Below are 23,339 nucleotides of genomic sequence, written 5' to 3'. Positions count from 1 at the left end.
CTCTGCATTTAACCCATACACTCAGTGAAGCAGTGGGCAGCCACCAGTGTAGCGCCCGGGGAGCAGCGTTTGGGGATGGTACCGTGTTCAGGGGTACCTCAGGGTAGCCGTTCAGGGGATTCGAACCCCTGACCTTCCAATCATGGGGCAACCACTTTACCTACTGAGCTATCCCTGTCCTTATTTTTTATTTTTTTTATTTTTTTTGTGCATGCTCCCATTTTGCCTGGAAAAATGGTTTTCTGCTTTATATAAAAGCTCTTGACGAAGCTAGAACATCATTGATTGAAGAAATGTTGATGTCAATGCGCTCAAATGGCACCTCCATTAATGGTAGCAGACACAAAGTGATTGGGACCATTAATGGCCGGCCATTAAATCAGGGCATTCTGAGAAACCATTTATTTTGTCTTCAAAACATTGTGAATGAAGGAACAATGTACAATGTCTCATCTGAAAAGGATGATCTTTGAATATTAAAAGGTTTATAAAATGTTAGATCTGACATCTTCACTATACATCTCTCCTTGGTATGTACAACTCTGAATGCATGCAGATGGTTATCAAAACACTTCGTAAACAACATGTTTCCCATTTAAAAAATGGCAAAAAAGCTGCCTGTTGAGAATTATTCTGAGAGTCTACATTTTGGGTTTTCTATCCTGTCCACTCCACACAGTACATAATGCATAATATATGACATAACATCTTCCAGGCTCTGACCGCAGAGGAGGGACCAGAAGGAAACTGTCACATCATCAGTGTGATCATTATTGTCAAATAATCTTAAATTTTATTTAATTTCAAGTCTCACTAATCCACTCTTCAGGATTTCATCAAAGATTGTTTGTTAGGTAGGAGATGGAGTCTAAATACAAGATTCGGGAGAAAAAAAATTAAGTCAAGAGCAGCTTTAGAGCTACAAAACCACTGGAGGTCAGGAAAGACTCTTAAACAACAGGAAACTCTTCCAGGAAACCAGATAAGCAGAACTCAATGTAGCTCTAACAGAAAATCAAACAACTTAAGTCAATTAAGTCACAAACACAAAATACACACATAAACCTAAAGGACTCTTGAATGGGAGCACAGAACTAAAGGCATAAAGTACCATGTTAGGAACTCACATCAGGAATAAGAAAATAAAGACCCATAAACACTAAGAAATAACTGAATAGTTATTTTTTAAAAACAAAAAAACAAAAATGATCCAAGCTATAAAAACAGGAGTTTCCTGGACAATTAATGTACCAGATCTGAGGACGTCGATTATAGCTGCTGGAATGTTTTGTTTATATGATGTTTGTCTTTGCGGATGCTTGGAACCTTATTTAAGGTCTCTGGGCAAATTTAGATGCTTTTCTTTTTCCTTTTGTCGCGGTAACTGATAAACTGCTGGGATGGTTTGGAAGAGTTGAGGCAAGTTTGTGATCTGGAGACACTTTGACCACATGTGATGTTTGTTGTTATATTATGAAAAATCACACAGTACTGTGCAAAAGACTTGAACCACCCAAACTTCTTTGTCTCTTTGGAATCAAATTTGAATTTCACAAAAAAAAATAATTAAATTCTCAATAAAAACCTCAATGTCAATCATTTAGTTGTAGCTGAACCATGAGCCATCAGGCAAATCTCCATTAGCAAGTTATGGTGGATCACCCCGTGCGTGGGGCTGCACAGCATCAACACGTTAGTGCAGTTAGCTCGTTAACGTTGTTAGCTACATAAAACGTTGTCACTGTGCAGGTGACCGGTGGTAACTCACTAACAGAGATTTGCTGCGTTAATGCTGTTATGGCATTAACGTCATTTTAAAGAGATTAACGCTGACAGCACTAATTCATACATGTTTGTAACACAGTTTTACTTTGTGTTCATGAACATTCTGAAGACTGTAGTTCAGAGTCACTGTCAGGCAGCACAGGAAAGTTCATTTCTGTGTGTCTTCAGATCATTTGACCCACAGTTCTGCTGTGAGGTTTAAAGATGATGATCAGCATGTTCTTCACTTTTGGTGTCAACACAGAGTTTGGATCAGCAGCAGGAGACTCAGAGTTCAGCTCTTGAACCCTCTGAGATATTTCATATCCTCCCTGGTGAATTTGATGTGTTGGTCCACAAAGTTCATGTGATCAGTGGTACATCCTGAGATTTGACTTTCACCCAGGTGTCATCCACATACCTGAACTAATAACTTGGTGGTGGGCCAGGGTTGGATAACAAAGCTCTTTTTTCCATGTTGGGGAAACCTGCAGTCAGCTGAGACTGAAGAAGTCACTTGGATGAGACCAGATGAACAGAACCTTTTATCGTTTTTGACTCTGCTTGTTGTTTTTTGGGGGATTCTTTTGATGTTTTTTTAGATGAGAAAAAAAACACTAACAGCAGCAACAAGAAGAACAGGTAAAGCTTGCAGTGCAATAGATTCATCCTTCTCCCCTTCACCCTTCCTGCCATTTTCTGTTTTAATTTCAGGTTTCTTCCTTTCATCCTTCTCTCCTTCTTCCTTCTTCCCTCCTTCATTTTTTACTTCATGCTTCTTCCCCTCATCCTTCTTCCCTTCTTCCTTTTTCACTTCATGCTTCTGCCCTTCTTCCTTCTTTCCCTCATCCTTCTTCCCTTCTTCCTTCTTCCCTCCATCCTGTTTGTTTACTCCTGGCTGACCTGCAGGTGAGAAACAGGTGTGAGGTGTCAGCTGTCAGGTAGGTGATGAGTGAAGAACAGAACAGAATCCATTTCCTCTTCAAACTGCTGTCAGACATTATCTACTGCACTCTGATCACATCACTCAGACCAGCTGCTTTCTACAAAGTCTCATCAACAACATCTTTACAAACAAACATCAACAACCAGGAAGCAGCTTCACCTCTGATCACACACACACTCAACTCACTCACCTGGAGGATCAACATGAAGGTGGAGGATGATTATGAGCTCCTGAGAGCGTGTTTCATTCATGAAGACACGACACTCATATGTTCCAGTGTCATTAAACGTCACATTCTTCAGAATCAAAGACACGTCTCCATCCTTCATCTGTCTGTCCTGCAGATCCACCCGGTTCTTAAAAGATGGATGCTGATCATCTGAGTGAACGTGCCCATCTTGTGGAACAAATTGCCCTTCCTGGTACAAGTAGACATAGCCTGATGTCAAGTTAGCTTTGCTCCAATGTACAAATTTGATGTTGTTGTTTGGAGCTCGACATGTCAGAGTGACGTCCTGTCCAGACTCAGCTGTGATGGTTTTCTCGTCTGAAAGAAGAAACAACACAGAGCAGAGAGGTTAAAGGTCAAAATACAATTATGACCAGAATGATTGACTTTAAATATTTTGTTTATTTGCTTTGACATTTGAGTTTTTAGTCATGTTGGACTGAATTTAATGAACCTCTGAACATCCAGCACCTATTTAAATGTTTTAAAGTCGAGTTTTCATAGTTGAACATGTTCTGTTGTCTCTTTCTCTTTAATCTCTCTCACACTCCTGTCACACTGGTGTGTGTGACTGCAGCAGCATCTGGCCCAATCCAGGGGGTAACTGTCCCTGAGACAAAAAAATGTAGCATTGATTTGTTAACCATTCCTCGCTGTCGGTCCCCTGACCGTGGTCGGGAGACGCAAGGGGAAATGCTTCCTCCAGGGCCGAAGTTTTGTCCTCCTTCGGGGTTAACTCCCATCACTTTTGTGGAGTAGTGAGGCAGACAGAAATCAGCCGAGACACCCAGGAGTACTGAAGACACGAGGCTTTAATACCGGTACTGCACATTTGAAAACACACTGCATGGGCTGTAGCCCATTAGAACGCTGATCCCGGTCGCTGCCTCTATCCGTGACATTCTTTTCGGTCACCGCGTTTTTCATGCGCATGCTCACACACACGTGAGCATGCTCACACACACGTGAGCATGCTCATGAAAAACTCCTCACACAGCACCCAGCCACACACAAGCCAGCAGTTCCCACAACAGATTAAGAACCTGTCTAAAAAATTATTAAGAAATAAGGGTTTGTTAAAGGTTTAAAGTGCTGTACAGTTTGTTTGAGGTAGAGTATGTAATGGTCACATGACCAGGGTTTAGTTAAGAGCACAACTATGGCATTGTGGGTCAGAACTAGCATGGATACAAAGTTACAGATGCTGTATGTTCAGCATCTGAACATTTTCCTGTACTGCTAGCTCAACACTGTTTATGGGCAATAACATGTTAGACTTTAATAAGATGATAGACATTTACGTTGTAAACTTTGTGTTTTCTTCAGTGTTCATGGTTTCTGAAGAGAACAAGAGAGAGAGAGAGAGAGAGAGAGAGAAACAAACTTGAAAACATCAACATAATGTTTGGCTATTGTTTGTTGGAGCCCTGTAGTTACACAGGCTCATCTTTTGTGTGCAGACAGATGGCTGATTTCACAGAGAGGTCCAGTGCTGAAACTTGTAAGTTGCTGATGCAAATTAAATCATTTAAACAACAGAAATTTCTCCTGTATTGCAGGTGTGCTACATGACAGAGTCATGATAAGTAAGTTCATTGACATTAGAATTTAGATTAAAATATTTGCATCGTCATGTACTAAAGTGATTTTATTATTATATTAATATTGTATAAATATGGTTAAAATTATCCTTCAAAGAGTTAAATATGCTCGTTGGACTGTAGGACCATCACTCACTCACCTGGGGAAACCCTCAGGTTGATGATGCTGAGGAGTTTCCATGAGTCTGTTCCATTCACTAGGACATAACACTTGTATCTTGCAGCATCATTAATCGTCACATCCTTCAGAATCAAAGACACGTCTCCATCCTTCATCTGTCTGTCCTGCAGATCCACCCGGTTCTTAAAAGACGGATGCTGGTCGTCTGGAACAAAGTGACCATCCTGGTACAAAAGAATATACTTATCTCTCAGGTCAGTTCTGCTCCAATGTACAGCTGTGATGTTGTTGTTTGGAGCTCGACATGTCAGAGTGATGTCCTGTCCAGACTCAGCTGTGATGATTTTCTGGTCTGAAAGAGGAAACAACACAGAGCAGAGAGGTTAAAGGTCAAAGTACAATTATGACCAGAATGATTGACTTTAAATATTTTGTTTATTTCCTTTGACATTTGAGTTTTTAGTCATGTTGGATTTAATGAACCTCTGAACATCCAGCAGGTCACCAGTGACCCACTGAGGGGGGATTTTAGCCTCATGCTAAACATGCAAAGTGTCAGAAACTACAAGATGTTAGCTTCCACAGAACAACAACATGTGCTGATAATAAGTGAACATAATGTGTGAGAGAAAGCAGCCTCTCATTATAAGACACTGTGAGTCTCTTGGGGGCAGATTTAGATACATTTTCTTCAAGAACACATGTGACTCAAATGTAATAAGTATACCCATGTTTTGTACAAATATGTCACAATCAGCGGGGCTGACTGTGTGTAGAGTGAAAGGTGGACCCAAATGCAGACGAAAAAAAACATGAAACGTGAAAAAGTGAATCTCTGTATGTGGTGGATCTCTGTATCTCTAAAAATCCCAACAAAGGGCTGCTAGTTTCCTAGTGGCATTTTCTCATTTAAACCATGGTGACTTAAAAGTTTAGCAGCACAGACACTTGTTTCGTTTGTTCCATCAAACATTTCTTTCAGCTAACTGTGTTTATCAGAGCGATATGTGACTCATTTTTTATTGAATCACCAGAAAGTACACAAATACAAGATTAAATATTTTATTTATTTACCAAAGATAGATAATTACACATTGATACAATGAACAAGGTGTCTATGAAAATTACACATGGTGTAAGAAAAACATTATAACATACAAATAAGTGTTTTAAGATAATCTGACATACTTTAAAAGCATAAGAATAAAAGTTTTAAAAAAAATCATGTTCTTTGATGATCACATTACATGTATCACATTTTTAAAGCATAACGTAGGGTGTTCACAAAAACAGTTTTATGATTACTTTTTCCACAGTGCTTGTATGCCTCTTGCAAAACGATGTACTTTTCACCATAAGACATAATAACTCACGATTATCTAAGACTAGCCATGAAATGTCCGTCGCTTCATTACAATCATTTGTCTCCGCTGCTGCCCTCAGATCCAGTCTTCTGTACTGTGGGGTAAAATTGCTTTTTTGGTGGTTCATAAAAAAGATCTCAAAAAGCGATGTTAGTGAGGGGACCAGAAACACTGGGTTGCAGAGCAGCTGGTAAGGACTTGTATATTTCTGGAGAGTCTGCAAAAGCTGTCTTCCTCGTGCTCCTGATTGGATAAGGGAGCCCGGCTCTGATATCTCACTGGTGGCAGCTAAAGGTAGGCATGCCTTGGAGGCGGAGTTGGTCTCGGGCGCAATCTTTCAAACGAGCCTCACGGCATTTCAGGCAACCTCAGGCCGGAAACAACATCCGGTCACTCGCGGTCAAAATCCACGCAGAGCTGGTGTTTCGCAGGGATCAGGTTAACACATCTGGGTCTAAAAATATAAAGAAAAACAAAAAGAGTTTTAAAACACGCAAACTAGCAAAATATCAAAGGAGCATAACATAACAATAACAAGATGATATGAGATACCTGATGAGGCCATGATAGGTGATGTAGACATGTAATGTATAAACTTTTACGGGAGTTAAAAGTCGAGCTTATATATATTTTAAAGTGTATTGTACGTGGGATAGGCTCCAGCGCACCGCGCGAGCCTGAAAAAAGGATAAGCGGAAGCGAATGGATGGACGGATGGTGTATTGTACGTGTTACAAACCATTGTGATATTTTTTTTAAATGAAAGGATTGAGAGAATGGTAAAAAGGAAAATGCAAACATGTAGTTAGAGAGGAAGATTAACACTTACCGAATGATATGCGGATAAGGAAAGAGACGCAAGTTGCTGTTGAAATCGGCCGCTCCCTATGCGAACTTGCAAGCAGTCTGAGCGGCGCCAGTTGTTGATATGGCTGAAGGCAGGGGTCTTCTGGGAGCACGGCGGCAGTCTTAACCTGAGCGGGAGATCATAAAAATCGGACCTACAGCCGATTGGCTAACCGGGGTGCGAAGGGAGCCGTGCCATTGTTATGTGATTGGCAGGGGGGCGACATTAGGCGGAGTTGGTCTCCGGCGGAAATTTTCAAACGAGGTAAGCAGCATTCGGGAGCTGAGCGGGAGCGAACAAGCAGGAAAAAATTGTGCTCTGGAAGCGGTTGCGGGTCGGTACGATTAAGAGCGAGGTAGAACTTAGACTCTGCGTAGAATTTTAGAGGTAGCTAGTAAGAGGGATGGTTTTGAAGAAAAAAGACTAAGGATTTTTCCCCTGATTTTGAATATAAGGTTTTGGGAATAGAGGGGGTACCAACAAGTTATTCTAGGGTTTTGGAGAAAACGCGGAGGGATTTTTAAGGAGTTTTCCCTGCGTAAGGAGGATTAGGGTTAGGGGATTGGCGAGAGTTTTTTTCTGACTGAGTTTTATTCTAAATCTACAAATGCATATAAATCGAAATAAAATTTTGCCCCAAGGCATGCAGCCTGTATTTCCGGCCATACTGAATGTTACAAAAGCACAAGTTTAACTAAACAATTTTAATATGGTTTAACAGATTTTTAAACACATAAGCACGGAGCCCCGAGAGAGCACGGTCCGGAGACACGGGCACGCCCAGACACACAGCACGAGCCGTTTATTGTGGCTAGCAAATTAACTGCAAACAAAAGGCAAAACTAACAATACACTAAACTGGTTGAGCTAAATTAAATAAAAACCTACAACAGGAACATGGACCAGACATAAGAAAACTTGACCTCTTGGCCTAGAAACAACGCAGACGATCTGACAATGACACACTGAAAACAAAGGACTTAAATACACAGGAGGTGATTAGGGGAAGTGGGAACACATGGGGGAACAGCTGACTGACATGAGGCTAATGACAGGACAGGAAAACGGAGCTTTTCCGTTTTCGTTTTAAAAAATAATCCCGTCCACACATAAAGGCAGAAATGAAGGAAAACGCTGCTATGAACATGTCAAAGCAACAGGTGGCGATATATTCCTAACTGTGCAGAAATGTTGGCCAATCAGAAGTCTAGAAGCCTCGGTGGGAAAGAGTAAACAAAGCTGGGGCATAGAAGCAGAACCGAGTCGTATGTGTGGAGGGACAGTAACTGTGTGTGTATGTAAGCATTTAAACACTGCAGAGAGTAGAATTAACAGTAACAGTATTGTAGAAATTCATTTCACCAAAACAATAACGTGGCGCACAGTGTGACGTCAAAAAATGCGCACATCTTTGACGCATTTTCTCCGTTTTTCTCGTCCACACGTAAATGCAAAAACGGAGTTTTAGAAGATATCCATCCATCCAGTTTTTAGAAAGCTTCGTTTTCAGTGACTAAAAACGCCGTTTACATGTGGACGAAAGGTGCAAACGCATAGAAAAATCTGCGTTTTCAAAAATACCCGGGTACGTGTGCACGTAGCCTAAATACAATGAACAAAAAACCCACAACTCCTTCAAAATAAAACAGGAAACACGAGACACAGACATGACAATACAAACTTGATAACATAAGACATGCAGCATGAACCACAAAGGGTGAGGGAATACAGGGGCAGAAAACACAAGGAGTCTAATAACCAAATGAACTTTGCTAATCTAACGAACTTAAACATAAACAACATCCAAATAAACTAAAACTTAAAACGCTGGGTCAACAGAAACAGGAACCTGACAAAATATAGTCTATAATTTTTTTTTTTTCTGTACCCCACATAATTAAACATTCAAGTTGAAACTTGAATGTTGCATCCATGGAACATTCAAGAAATGTGAAACTGCTATCAAATAAGGGGTGCTATGTTAATATGTAACTTGACCTGTTAAGGTGTTTTTTGATGGAAATATTATTAATTTGGAGCAGTGCATACTAAGGTTTTTTATTTTTGAAAAACACTGTTTTTATTGTGCGGTTTGTTCAGTAACATTTAAATTATACTCGAATGGTTGATGACTCAAAAATTATGCTGACTGAATCGACTTTTTAGGAAAATCACATTTGCATAATAATTTGGAACACAGTGTAGATTTTTGCTTTGTATGTCTAACCAGACCTTAACAAAAAAATATTTGTAACTTGTGTAAATAATTGTTTGTTTTTTTTACAAACACGCAAATTCTAGTCTACAGATGCACAAGCATAACATTTTCAGATATTTTGGTTTACAAGGTTACAAAACTCAGTTCACAACTTTACAAGTACAAAATATTCATGAGCACAGTTTGAGCCCATCCACACATTACACTTCTTTGTCACAGCTGGATTGCAGATGTTAAATCCGCACAGACTCTGTCTAACCTTGTATCACTTTCACACACATTATTATTAATATATAACCTTCACTTTCTCACAGTAAATCTCACCTGCAGAGACAAACACAAAGACGCTGAAAAACAGGAAATTGTAGCAGAGTGACGAAGTTCCAGCAGACATTTCTGTTTCTGTTTTAAAATCAGAATCTGAGATTCAGAAGAGACTATATGAGATGAACTCTGAGGTTCAGATAAAGCTGAAAGTCCCTGAGTGAGAGAGCAGGTCTGTAACGCCACACTTATGAGTTAGAGAGAGAGATAGAGATGGTGGGCTGGACCGGAGTCCTCCAATGGAAACGCAGAAATGGTTCTGCATTAGGTTAACATTAGGACTGACGTATATTAAATTATATATTAAATTATATTAAATTAATGAGGAACAATCTGGATTCATGGCAGAAACATATTTAATAACAGTCATTTGGTTGGATATGACTGATTATAATACACTGGATGAAAGCTTTATTGTCATTCATTTATTGTTCACCAATTTGGATTTGGAAATTATTTTATATTATTTTTAAGTCATCGGTATATATACTATATATAAAGCTGAGAAGATAATTGAAGCTGGCGCATGGAGATTAGACAAAGCTTTTCTTCAAGCTTTTTTTTTCCTGTGTGTCACAAATTATGGCAATGAATATTAATAAAAAAGAATAATTACAGGGCATCACTGCTTTAGGTAAATCATTTAAAATATCACAACTGACACGTGTGTTTGTGTCATCCATCTTAGATGATTGTAATAGCTTTTTTTTGTTTTCTTTTTTAAACGGGATTAGAAAAAAATCTCAGTTTCACACCTCTGAGTTGAAAGCAACCTTCCTCCGCCCCTCATACTGGTACAGTAACCCCACCACTTTTTTCCCCAGCATCTTCTAGAATGACATCCTACCTTGGTCAAACTGAAGCTCCTCTGCTGCCACCTGTTGGATTTTTACATAGTTTACATATAGTACCTCACACAGGAAACCTTTCTTACACACACACTTTTTTAGAGAGAGAAGAAAATAAAATAAAAACTGCTTTTGGAGGAGGAGAACATATTTGAATATTTTTGTTAATTTTTTCCAAAAGATCAACAATGTCTGATAACTCATCTCAGCCTCCAATAATACATCCTCATAGATATTTGATTCCATTTTTGTGATCATCTGGATTGATTCTTTGGTCATAAGGCGAGCAGGACTCACTAAAGTGATGCTGTGCCTCTTCAATAAATACAGTGTCTGCAGTTCAGCAGAGAGGAAGTGTTTGTTTCTGTTTACTGGAACAACTGCATTAACCACTAAGATGTGGTGAGACAGATATGTAGACTCCAAAGTTCCTTTGGTTTACTTAAGTCTATTTTGTCTATGTCTGTGAAGGTTCTCAGTCATCCAGGTCATCGTAGTCTAAGGAGCTTAGAAAAAAAAAGCATCAGGACTTCTTTAAGTTGCTTGAAGACGTTTCACCTCTCATCCGAGAAGCTTCTTCAGTTCTAAGGTCAAATGGTGGAGAGTCCTAGATTTAAACCCAGTGGGAGTTTCCCCCCAAAGAGGGACAATGAACCCCCTATTGAACCTCTACCTAATCACATGAGCCAAGGTGAGAAAATGGGTGTAGCTCACAATCAGCCAGGGTTTCGGGTGAGCTCATTGTGAAACCTGGCCCCACCCTACCATGTGATGTCCTGATGTCAGATGGCCCAGGATGTGAGTGGGTGTTAAGGCGTCTGGGGAGGAATTTCAAAACTGGATTATAGATGGCAGACAGTTGGTGTCGTAAACCACCGCCTCTGATCAAAGATGGTCGCTCACAGTGGACATAAATGGCTTCATTCACTCCTCTTTCAAACCATCTGTCCTCTCTGTCCAAAATGTGAACATTGGCATCCTCGAAAGAGTGTCCTTTGTCCTTTAGATGCAGATGGACAGGCGAGTTTTGTCCTGTGGAGGTGGCTCTTCTATGTTGTGCCATGCGTTTGTGAAGTGGCTGCCATTGTTTTGTTGTTTGTTCACAGTTAGAATAAAAAAAGTTCACAGCTTAGAATAAAATCTATAATTCCTGCTTCATGACTTAGTGAACTATGATCATACATGGTTGAACATCCATTAAGTTATCAGCAGGCATTCATATATGTAGTTAACTCAAGAGGAAAATACACAACAGAGTGGGTTGAACTAACTAGAATGAAAAGTTTGATATTATTGAACTCAGAGATCAGATTTAAAGTTATTTTTCCAAATCTGCCTTCTGGAACTGATTAGTTTTTCAGTAAACCTCAGTTATACTCTGTCTGTATCATTTTATGTTGCATTAGAACAAAAGAGGCAAAGCAAAACTGGTTGCCCAACCCAACCTGTGACCATGAGCTGTGGGACTGTTTTACCCAAAACAGTTTTGCTTCTCCAAATTAGAGAACTGGATGATGACTTTGACCTTTGACCTATGATGACTTTGACCTCAGAGAGGCTTTAAGATCCATTGAAAGTTTAACAGCACTGAGCTCTCTGCTCATTCAGGAAATGTGATTCAGAAGGAAGTCCAGTCTGAGTTCATGAATTTGTAGTTTATCAGACACTACAACACTCAAGTCTGTGTTTTAATCTTATATTACTGAGTGAGACAATATAAATGTTTCCAAGGGGAACAACAACAGGATACTTGTTGTAAGTTACTGAAGACATAAAACATCTGCATGCCAATAAATTAAGTAACTGATTTCCATTAAGTAGTTCTGCAGCATCAGAGTCTAATTCAGTGATAAAAAGACATAAAATCTGTAACATGTGGATGTCCTCTGGTCTGAGGTGCTGGGGGGACCAGTTAGAGACCAGCAGCTGGATGTCAGTGGTTGGACTGGTGGACTACTTCAGTGAAGAGTAGACGACGTCTGGCTCTGGTTTAAAGTCTGAACACAAACACACACAATTCAAACAACAGGAAACATGATTACAAGCTTTGTAGTTCAGTCAAGACCTCCAATCTCCACCTCTCTGCATCACACACAGTCCCAGTTCAGACTTTACTGGGAACCAGTTTTAGATACAAATCAGAACGTCCACACTGCTCACACTTTAAACTGCTTCTTCAAATTATTCTAGTGTGGTTTAGTGTTTCTTTCTCTCAGCTTCAGTTCTTACTTTTTGTTTGTCATTAGTTCCCTCTGTGTTCCGTCTGTAGTTTCTCTGCCTCACCTCTCAGTGTTTCATGTCTTACTTCATTTATGCTGCTGTTTCTGATGGTTGTTTGTGTCGATCTTCATTCCTGTTTTACTTTGTCAGTGAGGTTCAGTCTTTGACTGAAAGAGCTGCTCAGCACCCTCACAGACTCATGCAGAGGGAGATGTGGGTTGTTCATGATGTAATACTGAGTGCATACGTGTGTTCTCACTATAGCAAGAGTAAGTATAGATACATCTAGCACAATATATACCTGGATGGTCTACTGATAACCAGCGGTAATGACAGATGTTCTGTAGTTATTCAGTTGTAGTCAACTGGACTGTCAGACATCTTGCTAATATGTTTCAATTTATCTCAAAGTCCTAGTGAAACATTTATGGACCGTATCCTACTGAAGACTAGTAACATTTTGCTCTCTGGGTACAGAAACAGTGCTCTGTTTTTTTTCTCTCAAGCTCAGAGGTTTTACTTTGTAGGTGAACTGTTGTGTGCAGTTTTAGAGAAACAAATAAAAAAAAATCTAGTGTTTCTTGCAGGTTCAATCAAAAATAGACCCTGCACTATTGTCGGTACTATTCTATTGCACGTCAACTTCAGCTGCCTGCCTGATGTACCTGCAGGGTTATAAGGAGAGTCACAATTATATGTTGCACCATTTCCTGTATTTGAAGCAACACTACGCTGTTGAAATTCATGCACTATAACTTGTGTTTTCACTGCACAAGTTTATTTTTGTTGAATCTGATTGTGAAGATTTGTGTTCTGTGTTCATTTCCAGCTCTTTATTTTTATTCTTGGACTTGACTAGAGTACCTCTGCATGATTCACAGTTCAGGGTAATACTTCATTAGCTTACACTGAGCTTTGTTGGAGCCCCTTAGTTCATCCTGTCTAAAACAATCTGTATTAGCTCCTCTCCCTTTAAGGCAACTTTCTACCATGCTTTCTACCTTGCTGCCAATCACTAATAAAAGGTTGAAATAACAGGTGGCTGGAGCATATGTCACTGAGACCATATTAGGTATCGATGATATCATACAAACCCAAGAGTAGAAAAATCATTATATGTTTAGAGCAATCTGCAGCCTGCACTTTTGGTTCTCATGGATTACTTTATTTAAACTTTTCTTAGCTTAGCCTAGCATAATGACGGTAAACAGGGTGAACAGCCCAGCTGTACCTGAGCTTTCTTGTCCTGATGGTTGTTTGTCCATTACTGACATCGTCAGAGCCCACTGCTGGGTAGACCACAGTTGTATCAGTCTCTGTAATATTAAGCATATAAAATTACTGAAGCTACCACTGTTATATTATTACTCAACAGCTGCAAAGTAATTGACAAGATTAGGTGATTAAGTGATTTTTATAATCGGCAGCATTTTTCAGCTTTCCTATGTTAACACCTCTGCTGTGAAACTCATAATGACCAGAAATAACTGACGGCTCATTCTGTGAAAAACAACTGTGGATGACCACAAGGCTGCTATATTCTAATAATACAAATGCACACACTATACCACAAAGCACAAAGCAAAAGGGTTCTCATGAATTGAACGCTAGCATTAGATCTTGTGGTGAGACGTCTAAACCTTAACCTGGTTCACACTAACTGGGGTCATCAACAGCAAGTAGCTGCTGTGGTTTTACATGCAAGTTTAAAAATGGTTCAAATGTCTGAGAGGCTGAAAACACAGCTAAAGGTCTATGGACTGTTCAATCTTTGACTTAATTGGCTTCACACTAAGCCAAAAAAAATTATCTTCTCAAGAACTTTCACAGGGACAACTTTCTGAGAAGATGGAATGATCTTCCTGCAGTCCTGACCTCAACCTCACTGAACACTTGTGGAATCAGCTTGTGAGTGCTAGTCATGCCATCATGAACAACACAAACACATACAATCTACATACTTGACTCTGCTGCTCAACTCACAAATTTTCCTTACAAATCTTGTGCCATTTAAGAGAAGAAACAGACTTTCCAACAGTATAAGATTTATTGCCAAGAAGCAATAAATTAGTGTTACAACAAAGAAATCAAAGAGAAAGTTCCTTACTAACGCCCTATTTCTGAAACATCCTCACCCCTACTTTGCAGTGTTCCTTAATTGTAAAGTTGCAAAAAAGTTGTTTTAGAAACAAATCTAACAACTCAGCAGCCATTTGAAACACGTCACATAGTTTTGCAATTATATTTAAAATTTTAAATGTCAACCTCAACCCTTTTGATGGAAACACAGTACTACCTTTGCTTTTTCTGATTGGCTGTTGTTGAGGATCTGATAATTGAATGTAACTGTACATGACATAAGTGATGATGTCATCTTCTTCTTGATCTGCTGAAATGATGCAAAATTAAAAATAATATAAATTAAATATCTAAAAACAGGTTGCATTTAGGAAAGTTGTAACTATAATAATAATGTATGTGACCTTTATTCTACTGAAGAATCTTAAACACGAACAATCAGGAAGTCTGAGTCTCACCTTCAGGTTTCCTGTGAGCACATCGTCTCACCAGCAGAACCAGTAACACCAGTAGAACCACAACACAGGATGATCCAACAGAGGAGACCAACATCATAGAGAGAAGAGGATGAGAGCGTGATGGAGGAAGAGCGATGGAGGTGGAACCAGGAGGAGAGGTGAATGTAGGTGGAGGTGTGGATGTAATGCCTTGAGCAGTTATTGATGGAGATTTGGTGGCAGTGAGTGAATGTGAGCTGGTGGGTGAGGGTGTGATGGTGGGTGGAGTTGTGGTGCTGGATGTATGTATAGAGGTGGGTGAAGATCTGACAGTTGTGGTGGTTTTGGTGGTGGGTGTAGATGTAGTGGTGGATGTAGGTGGAGGTGTGGATGTAGGTGGAGGTGTGGTGGTGTGTTTGCCTAAAATAAAGCAAACACAGTCATTAAGTTGTCGTCACATTGTGAATGTTGAAAGCTGCAGAAACACAGACAGGTGAGTGTGTCACCTGTGACAGTGATCCAGCTGGATGGAGACTCTCCATGACCGCTGATGTCACACTTGTAGAGGCCTTCATCAGACCTGGAAACATGCTGGATGGTCATGTGACCTGTAGGCTGCTTCCTGATGAGGGAGCCATCTTTATAGAAAGCAGCTGGGAGGTTGGAGGGAGTGGTCTTTGTTTTACAGAGCAGAGTGACGTCATCTCCCTCCATCACAGGGAGGACAGGACTCTGCAGGATCACTGATCCACCTCAACACAGAGACAAACTACAGCATTTCATCCATTTACACACAGCTTCATCAACACTAACTCCACACACTCAGCTTACCAGTGTCATACCTTTGTTCCTGGCTCTCCACTCTCTTAGTCTCTGAATGTGTTTCATCCGATGACACTATATGACATTTCATCTTTACTTGATAAAATGGAATTATCTACCTGCCCAAATGACTTTATCCATACAGCATTATTTAAAATCTGTTTTCTTGCTAATGGCCTTGTGTTGTAGAAATACACAGCTCAGAAATTACAGGCATATCTCTAAGATCCCTTTCTTGTGAAAGCTTCTTAAAAATGTGGCCAAACAAATCATTTCTTTTATGGAAAAGCATGACATCTTTGACAAATTTCATTCTGGGTTTATGTGTGCTTCACTCTACAAAAAGTCCTTTACTCAAGGTTTCTAGTGATTTCTAGTGATATTTTGAAGTCGGTTGACTCTGCTGCATCCACTGTAATGGTTATCCTGGAGCTTATTTCTGCCTTTGGCACTGTTGATGACAGTATTTTGATTAACAGGCTCTTAGGTTTTGCTCTAAAGTGGTTTAAATCCTATCTTTCTGGCAGAAAGTTCGGTGTTTTTGCAAACCAGGTGATGCCAGACTCTAAGAGTCTGTTCTGTGGGGTACCACAGGGATCAGTCTTGGGAACAATTCTCTAACCCTTTTTTTTTGGTATATTTTCACCCTAGGCAAATAATTTGGCAATTTTCTCATGCGTCTTATCATTTCTTTGCTGACGATATTCAGCTTTACTGTTCTTTTAAGCCAAATTAATATTTAAAGTTGTCCTGCTTGATAAACTGTTTTAGTATTAGCAAACAGTGTGTCTCTGACAACTGCTTGCAGGTGAACTCTGATAAAATAGAAACCCTAATTAATGCCCCTGAAAACTGAATAATTGAAATCAAGCAATACCTTTGTGTACAGGTTCGTCTGGCAAACCAAACCTCAGATGTCACCAGTCTATTATTCAAACAAAGACAAAGACAGACTTCAAATCCATTTGAAAGCCTGAAGCTCAGCCTTGTCCATCCAAGCTGGAAAACTGAAAAACCAGTGTTATTTGTAATCTATCGTCCACCTGTCATGGTCCTGGATCATTTTATCTAAGCGGTTTGAGTTTTATGTGTTTTTGTCATTTTTGTATTATGTTAAGGCTACTTTGTTATTTTAAGTGTTATTTGGTAAGTGCCTGGGTTTTTCAGTTTAGTTTTGGTTTATTGGATTCTGCTTTGGGGTCATATCTTACATGCACACAGCTGGATTCATGACAACACCTGGAGAGATACTTACAGAAATACTCTGTAAGTCTTGTTTTTCAGACTTTATCTGATTTGGTGCTCAGCTTAGATACAATAATTGTTGTCATATGTCAGCAGTGTTGGGTAAGTTACTTTAAAATAGTAACTTAGTTACATTACTAGTTACTTCTCTCAAAAGTAACTTAGTTACTTCAAGTTACTCATTACTTTCAGAGTAACTAGTTACTAGGGAAAGTAACTTTGGTTTTACTCAGAATTCTCTTGTTAATGTGTTTCTTCCATAACTTTGCCAGTCTTCTAGCTTGCTTACTTGCCACAAGTGCACTGTGCCACCTACCAATAGAAAGGAAAAGATAATGTGCATATTTCCACGAGAGAAATCCCACGCCTGGACCGTCATTGACTGCTGCCATGATTCTAGCCTACGTCACAGCGTCATGTGCGCCTTTTACATCCAACACAAAAACTGAAAAAAAATCCCACGCCTGATTCTATCCTAGCCTGCTTTTTACATCCAACACAAAAACTGCAGTCGTGGTGCTTTCGATTGTACTCAGAACTCGGAAATTCTGCCTTCTGAATAGGAAGATGTAGGCAACACCAGACTGCAGATGAGCTGCATACAGGGCTGGACTGGGACAGAAAATCGTCCCGGGCATTTTGACTAGAGACCGGCCCACCATTATAGGAAAAATCATAAAGCCTTTGAATGAAAACAAACGCTGTTGTGACAGTGATGTTCACTGTTTTGATGGTATATATGCATCAATCTATCAATCGTTTGTTGTAAGATTCAGATAATTATTTTTTAAAAGCTAGACATTTTATATGAGAATAAGAAAGAAAAGTATTTCTTTGTGCCCACCTCTCCCTGTTAATGCCGTACATGCCCCCCTGGCAAAACTTTGCTAGATCTGCCCCTGCACAGTTACCAGCTGTCAGCTACTTAGAAAAGGATCCTGGGGTTATTTGTCTCTCAGAAACTGTTCATAACTTCCCTTCAACTCATTCATGTCACCTAAAAGGTAAACCTGTTTCTCCATCACCTGTTCAGCTCTGATGATCCAGTAAGGACATCTCCTGATTTCATCCTCATGTTTCCCTCTCACCAGATAACCAAACCATATCATGACCAGCAGTTTTGCAGCTGTGGCTCCAGCAAACATCAGCTGATACTAGAAATTAATATTAAATAAATTCTAACAACAGCTGATCAAGCTTAAACGTGCTGCTGTTGTTTAGCGCGACATCCGCTGGTTTCCTCTTTCTGGCGCAAAGTGAGCGATAAACAGAGAAAAGCCGATCAGCTGATCATTGATCAGTTTCATGATTGAAGTAGAAACAGGAGAGGGAGGGGAGAGAATGAAAGAAGAAGAGGCAGCTGTGCAGCAAAGACACAGAATAACTCCAGCTTTGTGACTTTTTCATTGTAGCTGAATTACGGGACAAACTGTTCTTTTTCACCTCAATAAGAAACGCGTAATATTTTCTCTGAATACCAGACCGGACGGTTGGCAACTCTAATAACTTATGAACAAAATAAAGTTCAACATCATTAACTTCATAGCACCACCCAGCTGTATAGAAACTCCGTCATGCTAGCTAGCACGCAGTACGGAAAAAGTCAGAATAACGAAAATGAACTCCACCTAAACTTGGTTTATATCTGACCCAGAGAGACTGCAGGTCATAACTTCTTACCTGAAGTTCACCTGACACTCTCGGACCAGCGGCCGCCTCGGGTCTATTTTCCTTTTGCGTCCCTTTTCCTTCATCCACCTGCTGGCCTCCACCACTTGCTAATGTTACTAAATCTGTGGAAGCTCTGTGATAGCCACCACACGAAGTAACGAGTAACGACCCTATCTAAATCCCAGTAACGACTAACGCGTTCCTGATTTTGGCATAATAACTAGTTACCGTGCTCGTTACTACAATAATAACGTAGTTACTTTACTTTACTTAATAACGCGTTAGTCCCAACACTGTATGTCAGTAATAGTTGTCAAACAGCTAATACTGTGAGGAACATTGGAGTCATTTTTGATCTCCTTCAACGCACATATTAAACACATATGTAAGACTGCTTTCTTCCATTTGCGCAACATCTCTAAAGTTAGAAATATCCTGTCTCAGACTGGCGCTGAAAAAGTAGTTCACGCATTTATTACTTCCAGGCTGGATTACTCTAATTCATTAATGTCAGGATGTCCATAAACTCCCTGAAAAGCCTTCAGCTGATCCAAAATGCTTTAGCAAGAGTACTGACAGGGACTAGAAAGAGAGAGCATATTTCTCCTGTTTTGGCTTCCCTTCATTGGCTTCCTGTTAAATCCAGAATTGAATTCAAAATTCTCCTTCTCACATACAAGGTCTTAAATAATCAGGCCCCATCTTATCTTAATGACCTTGTAGTACCATATCACCCTATTAGAGCACTTTGCTCTTGCACTGCAGGCCTACTTGTTGTTCTTAGAGTATTTAAAAGTAGAATGGGAGGCAGAGCCTTCAGTTTTCAGGCCCCTCTTCTGTGGAACCTCCCTTAGTTATGCTGCAACAGACATAAGCTGCTGGGAGATTCCCATGATGCATTGAGTTTTCAGGCACCTTTCTCATTCAACATGTGTTAAAAGACCTTTCTGCATTGAATGACACTTGTTATTAACCTCTGTCTCTCTTCCACAGTACGTCATTCATCATGTCTTCCTTCTCTCACCCCAACCGGTTGCAGCAGATGGCCGGCCCTACCTGAGCCTGGTTCTCCTGGAGGTTCCTTCCTGTTAAAGTCTTTCCTTCCCACTGTCACCAAAGTGCTTGATCATAGGGGGTCGTTTGATTGTTGGGTTTTTATCTGTATGTATTATTGTACGGTCTACTTACAATACAAAGCACCTTGAAGCAACTGTTGTTGTGATTTAGTGGTATATAGATTGAATTGAACTCGGGAGCCATTCTTGTGAATGAATCAGAAACAGTGTTTGTTTGTTTTATTCAACTAATAAATATGTCTAAGTGTCAAACGGTTGTCTCGCAAGCTGAATTAGAGGTTAATTTTTATGCTTTTATTTTATCACAGCTTGATTATTGTAAGAGCTATTTATGTGTTTGAATAAGATCTTGACCATCTTCAGTCAGCACAAAATGTTGCTTCTGCTAGGCTTTAACAACACAAAAAAGACACTGCACAAAATTCATATAAAAATCTTTGTCCTTACTTTTAAAGCCCTGTGTGGTCAAGCCCCAGCTTATATTTCTGACCTTCTAGAATGCAGCACCTATTCTTGTAGTCGAAGGCTATTAACGGTCCCTGTAACTCATTTTAAGACCAGGGTTGACAAATACTTTAGAGCAGAGGCGGAGCCAGACATTTGAAACACCCGGGGCTTAGCCCAAAAGGATAGTATGCATGTGGGATTTTTTTTTCCCTTGGGGGGGGGGGGGGGGGGGGGTAGAAATGACTGAAAGATTAATTGGCTCTGTTTTGAGTTTTGTTCAAAAAGACACGAGGACTAAACCCCAATTCAACCAGACCAAGAACTGATCCAGAATTAAAACAGGACTACAACAGTTCAAAATCAGGACTACTTGGGACTTAACCAAGACAGAACCAGAATCAGAACTAGATGATAGTAGCACTAAAAATCATCATAGACCTGCACTACATTTATTTTTTAATTTTACCAAAGTACAATATTTAGATTGAGAAAGGTTTATATAATTATTTAGCCTTGTTGTGCAAACAAGCCTGCATAACTTAATAAATATAGAATTTGAAAAATAACAAACCTAAAAAGAAACACTAGGTATGAGATACATGAGTACCTATGATACGGTGATACTTTTGGTAAACAACCATTTGACTAACATGTGTGTCTCACCTGCTCTTGTTCATCTCTGTTCTGTCCTCATTCTCCATCTCCCTCTCTGTTCCTCTCTCTCTCTTTGTGCTGACAATCATCAAATATACAGACATTTACAAACTCTTCAGATAAAAACACAAACACTTTTTTAATTGTAACATCAAATCAGACTAAATGTTTATTTTTTTAGATTGATAAATATAAAAAACATATTTGTTAACTTTAAGAGTAAAGAGAGAAATCGTCTGTATTTCTTAATTGCAAATGGCACCAAATTGTATTCAAAATTGAGCCACACTTATGGAGCTCCACAGTTCTTTTCCTGGTGTTTTGGTTGACATCTCTTGATTTTCCCATGTCACAGAAACAGGCTCTGTGTTTTGCCTTATATGCATCCACAGCTGTGCCACCTGTTTACTCACATGGACTCTACTAACCTATCAGAAGCTTCTTCAGCTCAGAATGGAATCGTCTGGAGTTTTCTTATTAATTAACAATAAACTTAGTGTACATGTACTCCTAAATTTGATGAAAGTGATAAAAAACAGAAAGCTCTGTCTCTCTTTATTGTGACATTTAACTAATTCAAAAGATATTTCAATATTTATCTAAAACAAAAGTTTACTCTAAATTGATGTTGTGCAGTAAAAATGTTTTATGTTTTCTCCCTAAAGTGTAAATATCTGGTTACAAATGTGAATATCCTGCTGTGTACTGAAATTCCTCTTGTTTTGCATACAAATATACTGAACAACATACAAAGCATAATATATAAAATAACATTTACCTGAGTTTTTCTTTGAAAGAAGCCTCTAATGTCCATTCTTATATTTCAGTACATAACTGAAACCGATTTAGTCGGGGAGGGTAAGAACTGAAAATATGAAATAAACACACGTAAGCTAAGAATCTCTAAAAAAATAGCATTTGTTCGGCTTTTCATTTCGCCATTTGTTGATTCACTTGAACAGCAAGTAACGTAATATTGGTCAAGTGATCAGTTTGATATCAATCTTTCGTGATGCACCGTCATATTTACATTATTTGTACGGTACGAATGATTTGCTTTGGTACCTGCTCAAACTTAAGCTCTCCTTAGTATGGCTGGCTCCGTTTCTCCAACAGCGCACTGACGGGCAGCAGCTGCCCCGCCCCCTCGCTCAGTCGCTTAGTGCCTGAGCTTGGATCATACCAATATCAGGGGGGATTCACGCACAGTCGTAAATTCCCACAGTGTGCACTATGTGCTTCGAATATTGTGTGTACTTTTTGTTTTATACAGTTGTCAGCCAGGCATCTAACTATGAAAAAATTGCACTCCAAAATACCCCGGGCTTCTGACAAAACAACCCGGGCTTAAGCCCAGTAAGCCACCCCCACGCTCCGCCCCTGCTTTAGAGCTGTGGATTCTTTTAAGAATCAACTAAATTCTCATTTATTCAAATTAGCTTTTAACTAGTTTTAGGCTGTATGATGTTATATGTATGCTGTTTTATATTTTTGCTCTCAGTTTTTTTTTTGTTGTAAAGCACTTTGCGATTTTTGATCTACTTACCAGTGACTGTGAGGTGAACCATGTTACTGACGGTGCCTTCTCTGGACTCACACCAGTAAACTCCACTGTCAGATGGGTAAGTATATCTGATGTTACAGGAAGAACCAGCTGGTGTTCCCCACCCATCTCCACACTGAGTCCTCTCTTGTTTGCTTGTGTTTCTCCTCAGAGTCCATCCAGCAGAGCTGTCGTCCTCCTCACAGCTCAGAGACACAAAGTCATATTGAAAGAACTGCGAGCTGCTGGGACTCACAGTCAGACGAGCTGTGAGGGTTAAAATGAAAAATTGATTATGTTTTATACTTGATAAAAAGGTCCAAATGGTTTATTGCTTTTATTATTTTATAATTTTCATTCTCAAAACATCAAACCAAACAGATCATATTACATTACATTTTCCATTAACACAATAAATTATATTGGAACTGTACTAAATTCCGTAACATTACAGTTACATTACAACATTAACATTAACAGTAACATTACAGTTACAGTTATGGTGTTGCTTGCATTACAAAGGTTCTTCAGTTTTCTGCACACCAGGAAAAAAGAAATATGGCGTAGAAACTGAACATTAACAGTGTTGCCTGAAAACTTCTTTGTTTGATCACTTCTTAATGAAATTAACGAAAGCTAGAATAATTGGCCCTAAAAATCTTAGAAATGTGGTATCTAAGCAGATACTTACTGTGGATGGCATTATTCTGATGTCCAGTAACACTGTGAGGAAGGTGTTGTTTTTTTTACAGGATATGTCCTTCAGTGAATATATTAAACTAAAATGTAGCTGTATGCTGCAGCAAGAGCACTGACAGGAATTACAAAGAGAGAGCATATTTCTCCTATGTTAGCTTCTCTTCACTGGCTCCCTGTTAAATCC

The 23,339-nt window shown here is 39.4% G+C and overlaps 2 protein-coding genes and 1 long non-coding RNA gene across 5 annotated transcripts; all 3 read right to left on the bottom strand.

Moving 5' to 3' along the window:
• Nucleotides 1-379: 379 nt before the first annotated feature.
• Nucleotides 380-9,597, bottom strand: LOC113015038 (polymeric immunoglobulin receptor-like). The gene is made up of 4 exons (XM_080299180.1): nucleotides 9,415-9,597; nucleotides 4,681-5,013; nucleotides 2,901-3,257; nucleotides 380-2,667 (listed from the first exon to the last, which is right to left on the bottom strand). Exons 1-4 carry the CDS (start codon nucleotides 9,482-9,484, stop codon nucleotides 2,363-2,365), a joined length of 1,065 nt encoding a protein of 354 aa, XP_080155306.1. The 5' UTR covers nucleotides 9,485-9,597; the 3' UTR covers nucleotides 380-2,362.
• LOC145425803 (uncharacterized) lies at nucleotides 5,710-8,749 on the bottom strand. The gene is made up of 2 exons (XR_013906540.1): nucleotides 6,855-8,749; nucleotides 5,710-6,479 (listed from the first exon to the last, which is right to left on the bottom strand). It is a non-coding gene; the product is annotated as an uncharacterized LOC145425803 (long non-coding RNA).
• A 2,299-nt stretch (nucleotides 9,598-11,896) lies between the features above and the next one.
• LOC113015045 (uncharacterized) lies at nucleotides 11,897-22,633 on the bottom strand. 3 transcript variants are annotated; one of them, XM_080299206.1, is made up of 7 exons: nucleotides 21,692-21,942; nucleotides 20,923-20,991; nucleotides 15,505-15,750; nucleotides 15,020-15,418; nucleotides 14,779-14,871; nucleotides 13,714-13,798; nucleotides 11,897-12,259 (listed from the first exon to the last, which is right to left on the bottom strand). In XM_080299206.1, exons 3-7 carry the CDS (start codon nucleotides 15,710-15,712, stop codon nucleotides 12,253-12,255), a joined length of 792 nt encoding a protein of 263 aa, XP_080155332.1. In that variant the 5' UTR covers nucleotides 15,713-15,750; nucleotides 20,923-20,991; nucleotides 21,692-21,942; the 3' UTR covers nucleotides 11,897-12,252. The 3 variants fall into 3 exon arrangements, with proteins under 3 accessions (XP_080155332.1, XP_080155330.1, XP_080155331.1); XM_080299204.1 differs by lacking the exons at nucleotides 20,923-20,991; nucleotides 21,692-21,942 and adding an exon at nucleotides 22,460-22,633; XM_080299205.1 differs by lacking the exons at nucleotides 20,923-20,991; nucleotides 21,692-21,942 and adding an exon at nucleotides 22,460-22,633 and having other exon boundaries at nucleotides 14,779-14,868.
• Nucleotides 22,634-23,339: the final 706 nt, after the last annotated feature.

The sequence above is a fragment of the Astatotilapia calliptera genome, chromosome 3, assembly GCF_964374335.1.
Source record: "Astatotilapia calliptera chromosome 3, fAstCal68.1, whole genome shotgun sequence".
Lineage (NCBI taxonomy): Eukaryota > Metazoa > Chordata > Actinopteri > Cichliformes > Cichlidae > Astatotilapia > Astatotilapia calliptera.
This window is presented reverse-complemented; position numbering and strand designations above follow the sequence as displayed.

Coding starts and splice junctions, on each gene's coding strand:
- LOC113015038 (XM_080299180.1), bottom strand. CDS start 9,484: ATGTCTGCTGGAACTTCGTCACTCTGCTACAATTTCCTGTTTTTCAGC. Junction 3,258..4,680: donor CAACCTGAGGGTTTCCCCAG/GTGAGTGAGTGA, acceptor TTCTTCTTTCAG/ACGAGAAAACCATCACAGCT. Junction 2,668..2,900: donor CCTTCATGTTGATCCTCCAG/GTGAGTGAGTTG, acceptor TCTCACCTGCAG/GTCAGCCAGGAGTAAACAAA.
- LOC113015045 (XM_080299204.1), bottom strand. CDS start 22,481: ATGGTTCACCTCACAGTCACTG. Junction 14,872..15,019: donor TGCTCACAGGAAACCTGAAG/GTGAGACTCAGA, acceptor GCATCATTTCAG/CAGATCAAGAAGAAGATGAC. Junction 13,799..14,778: donor GCCAATCAGAAAAAGCAAAG/GTAGTACTGTGT, acceptor TTAATATTACAG/AGACTGATACAACTGTGGTC.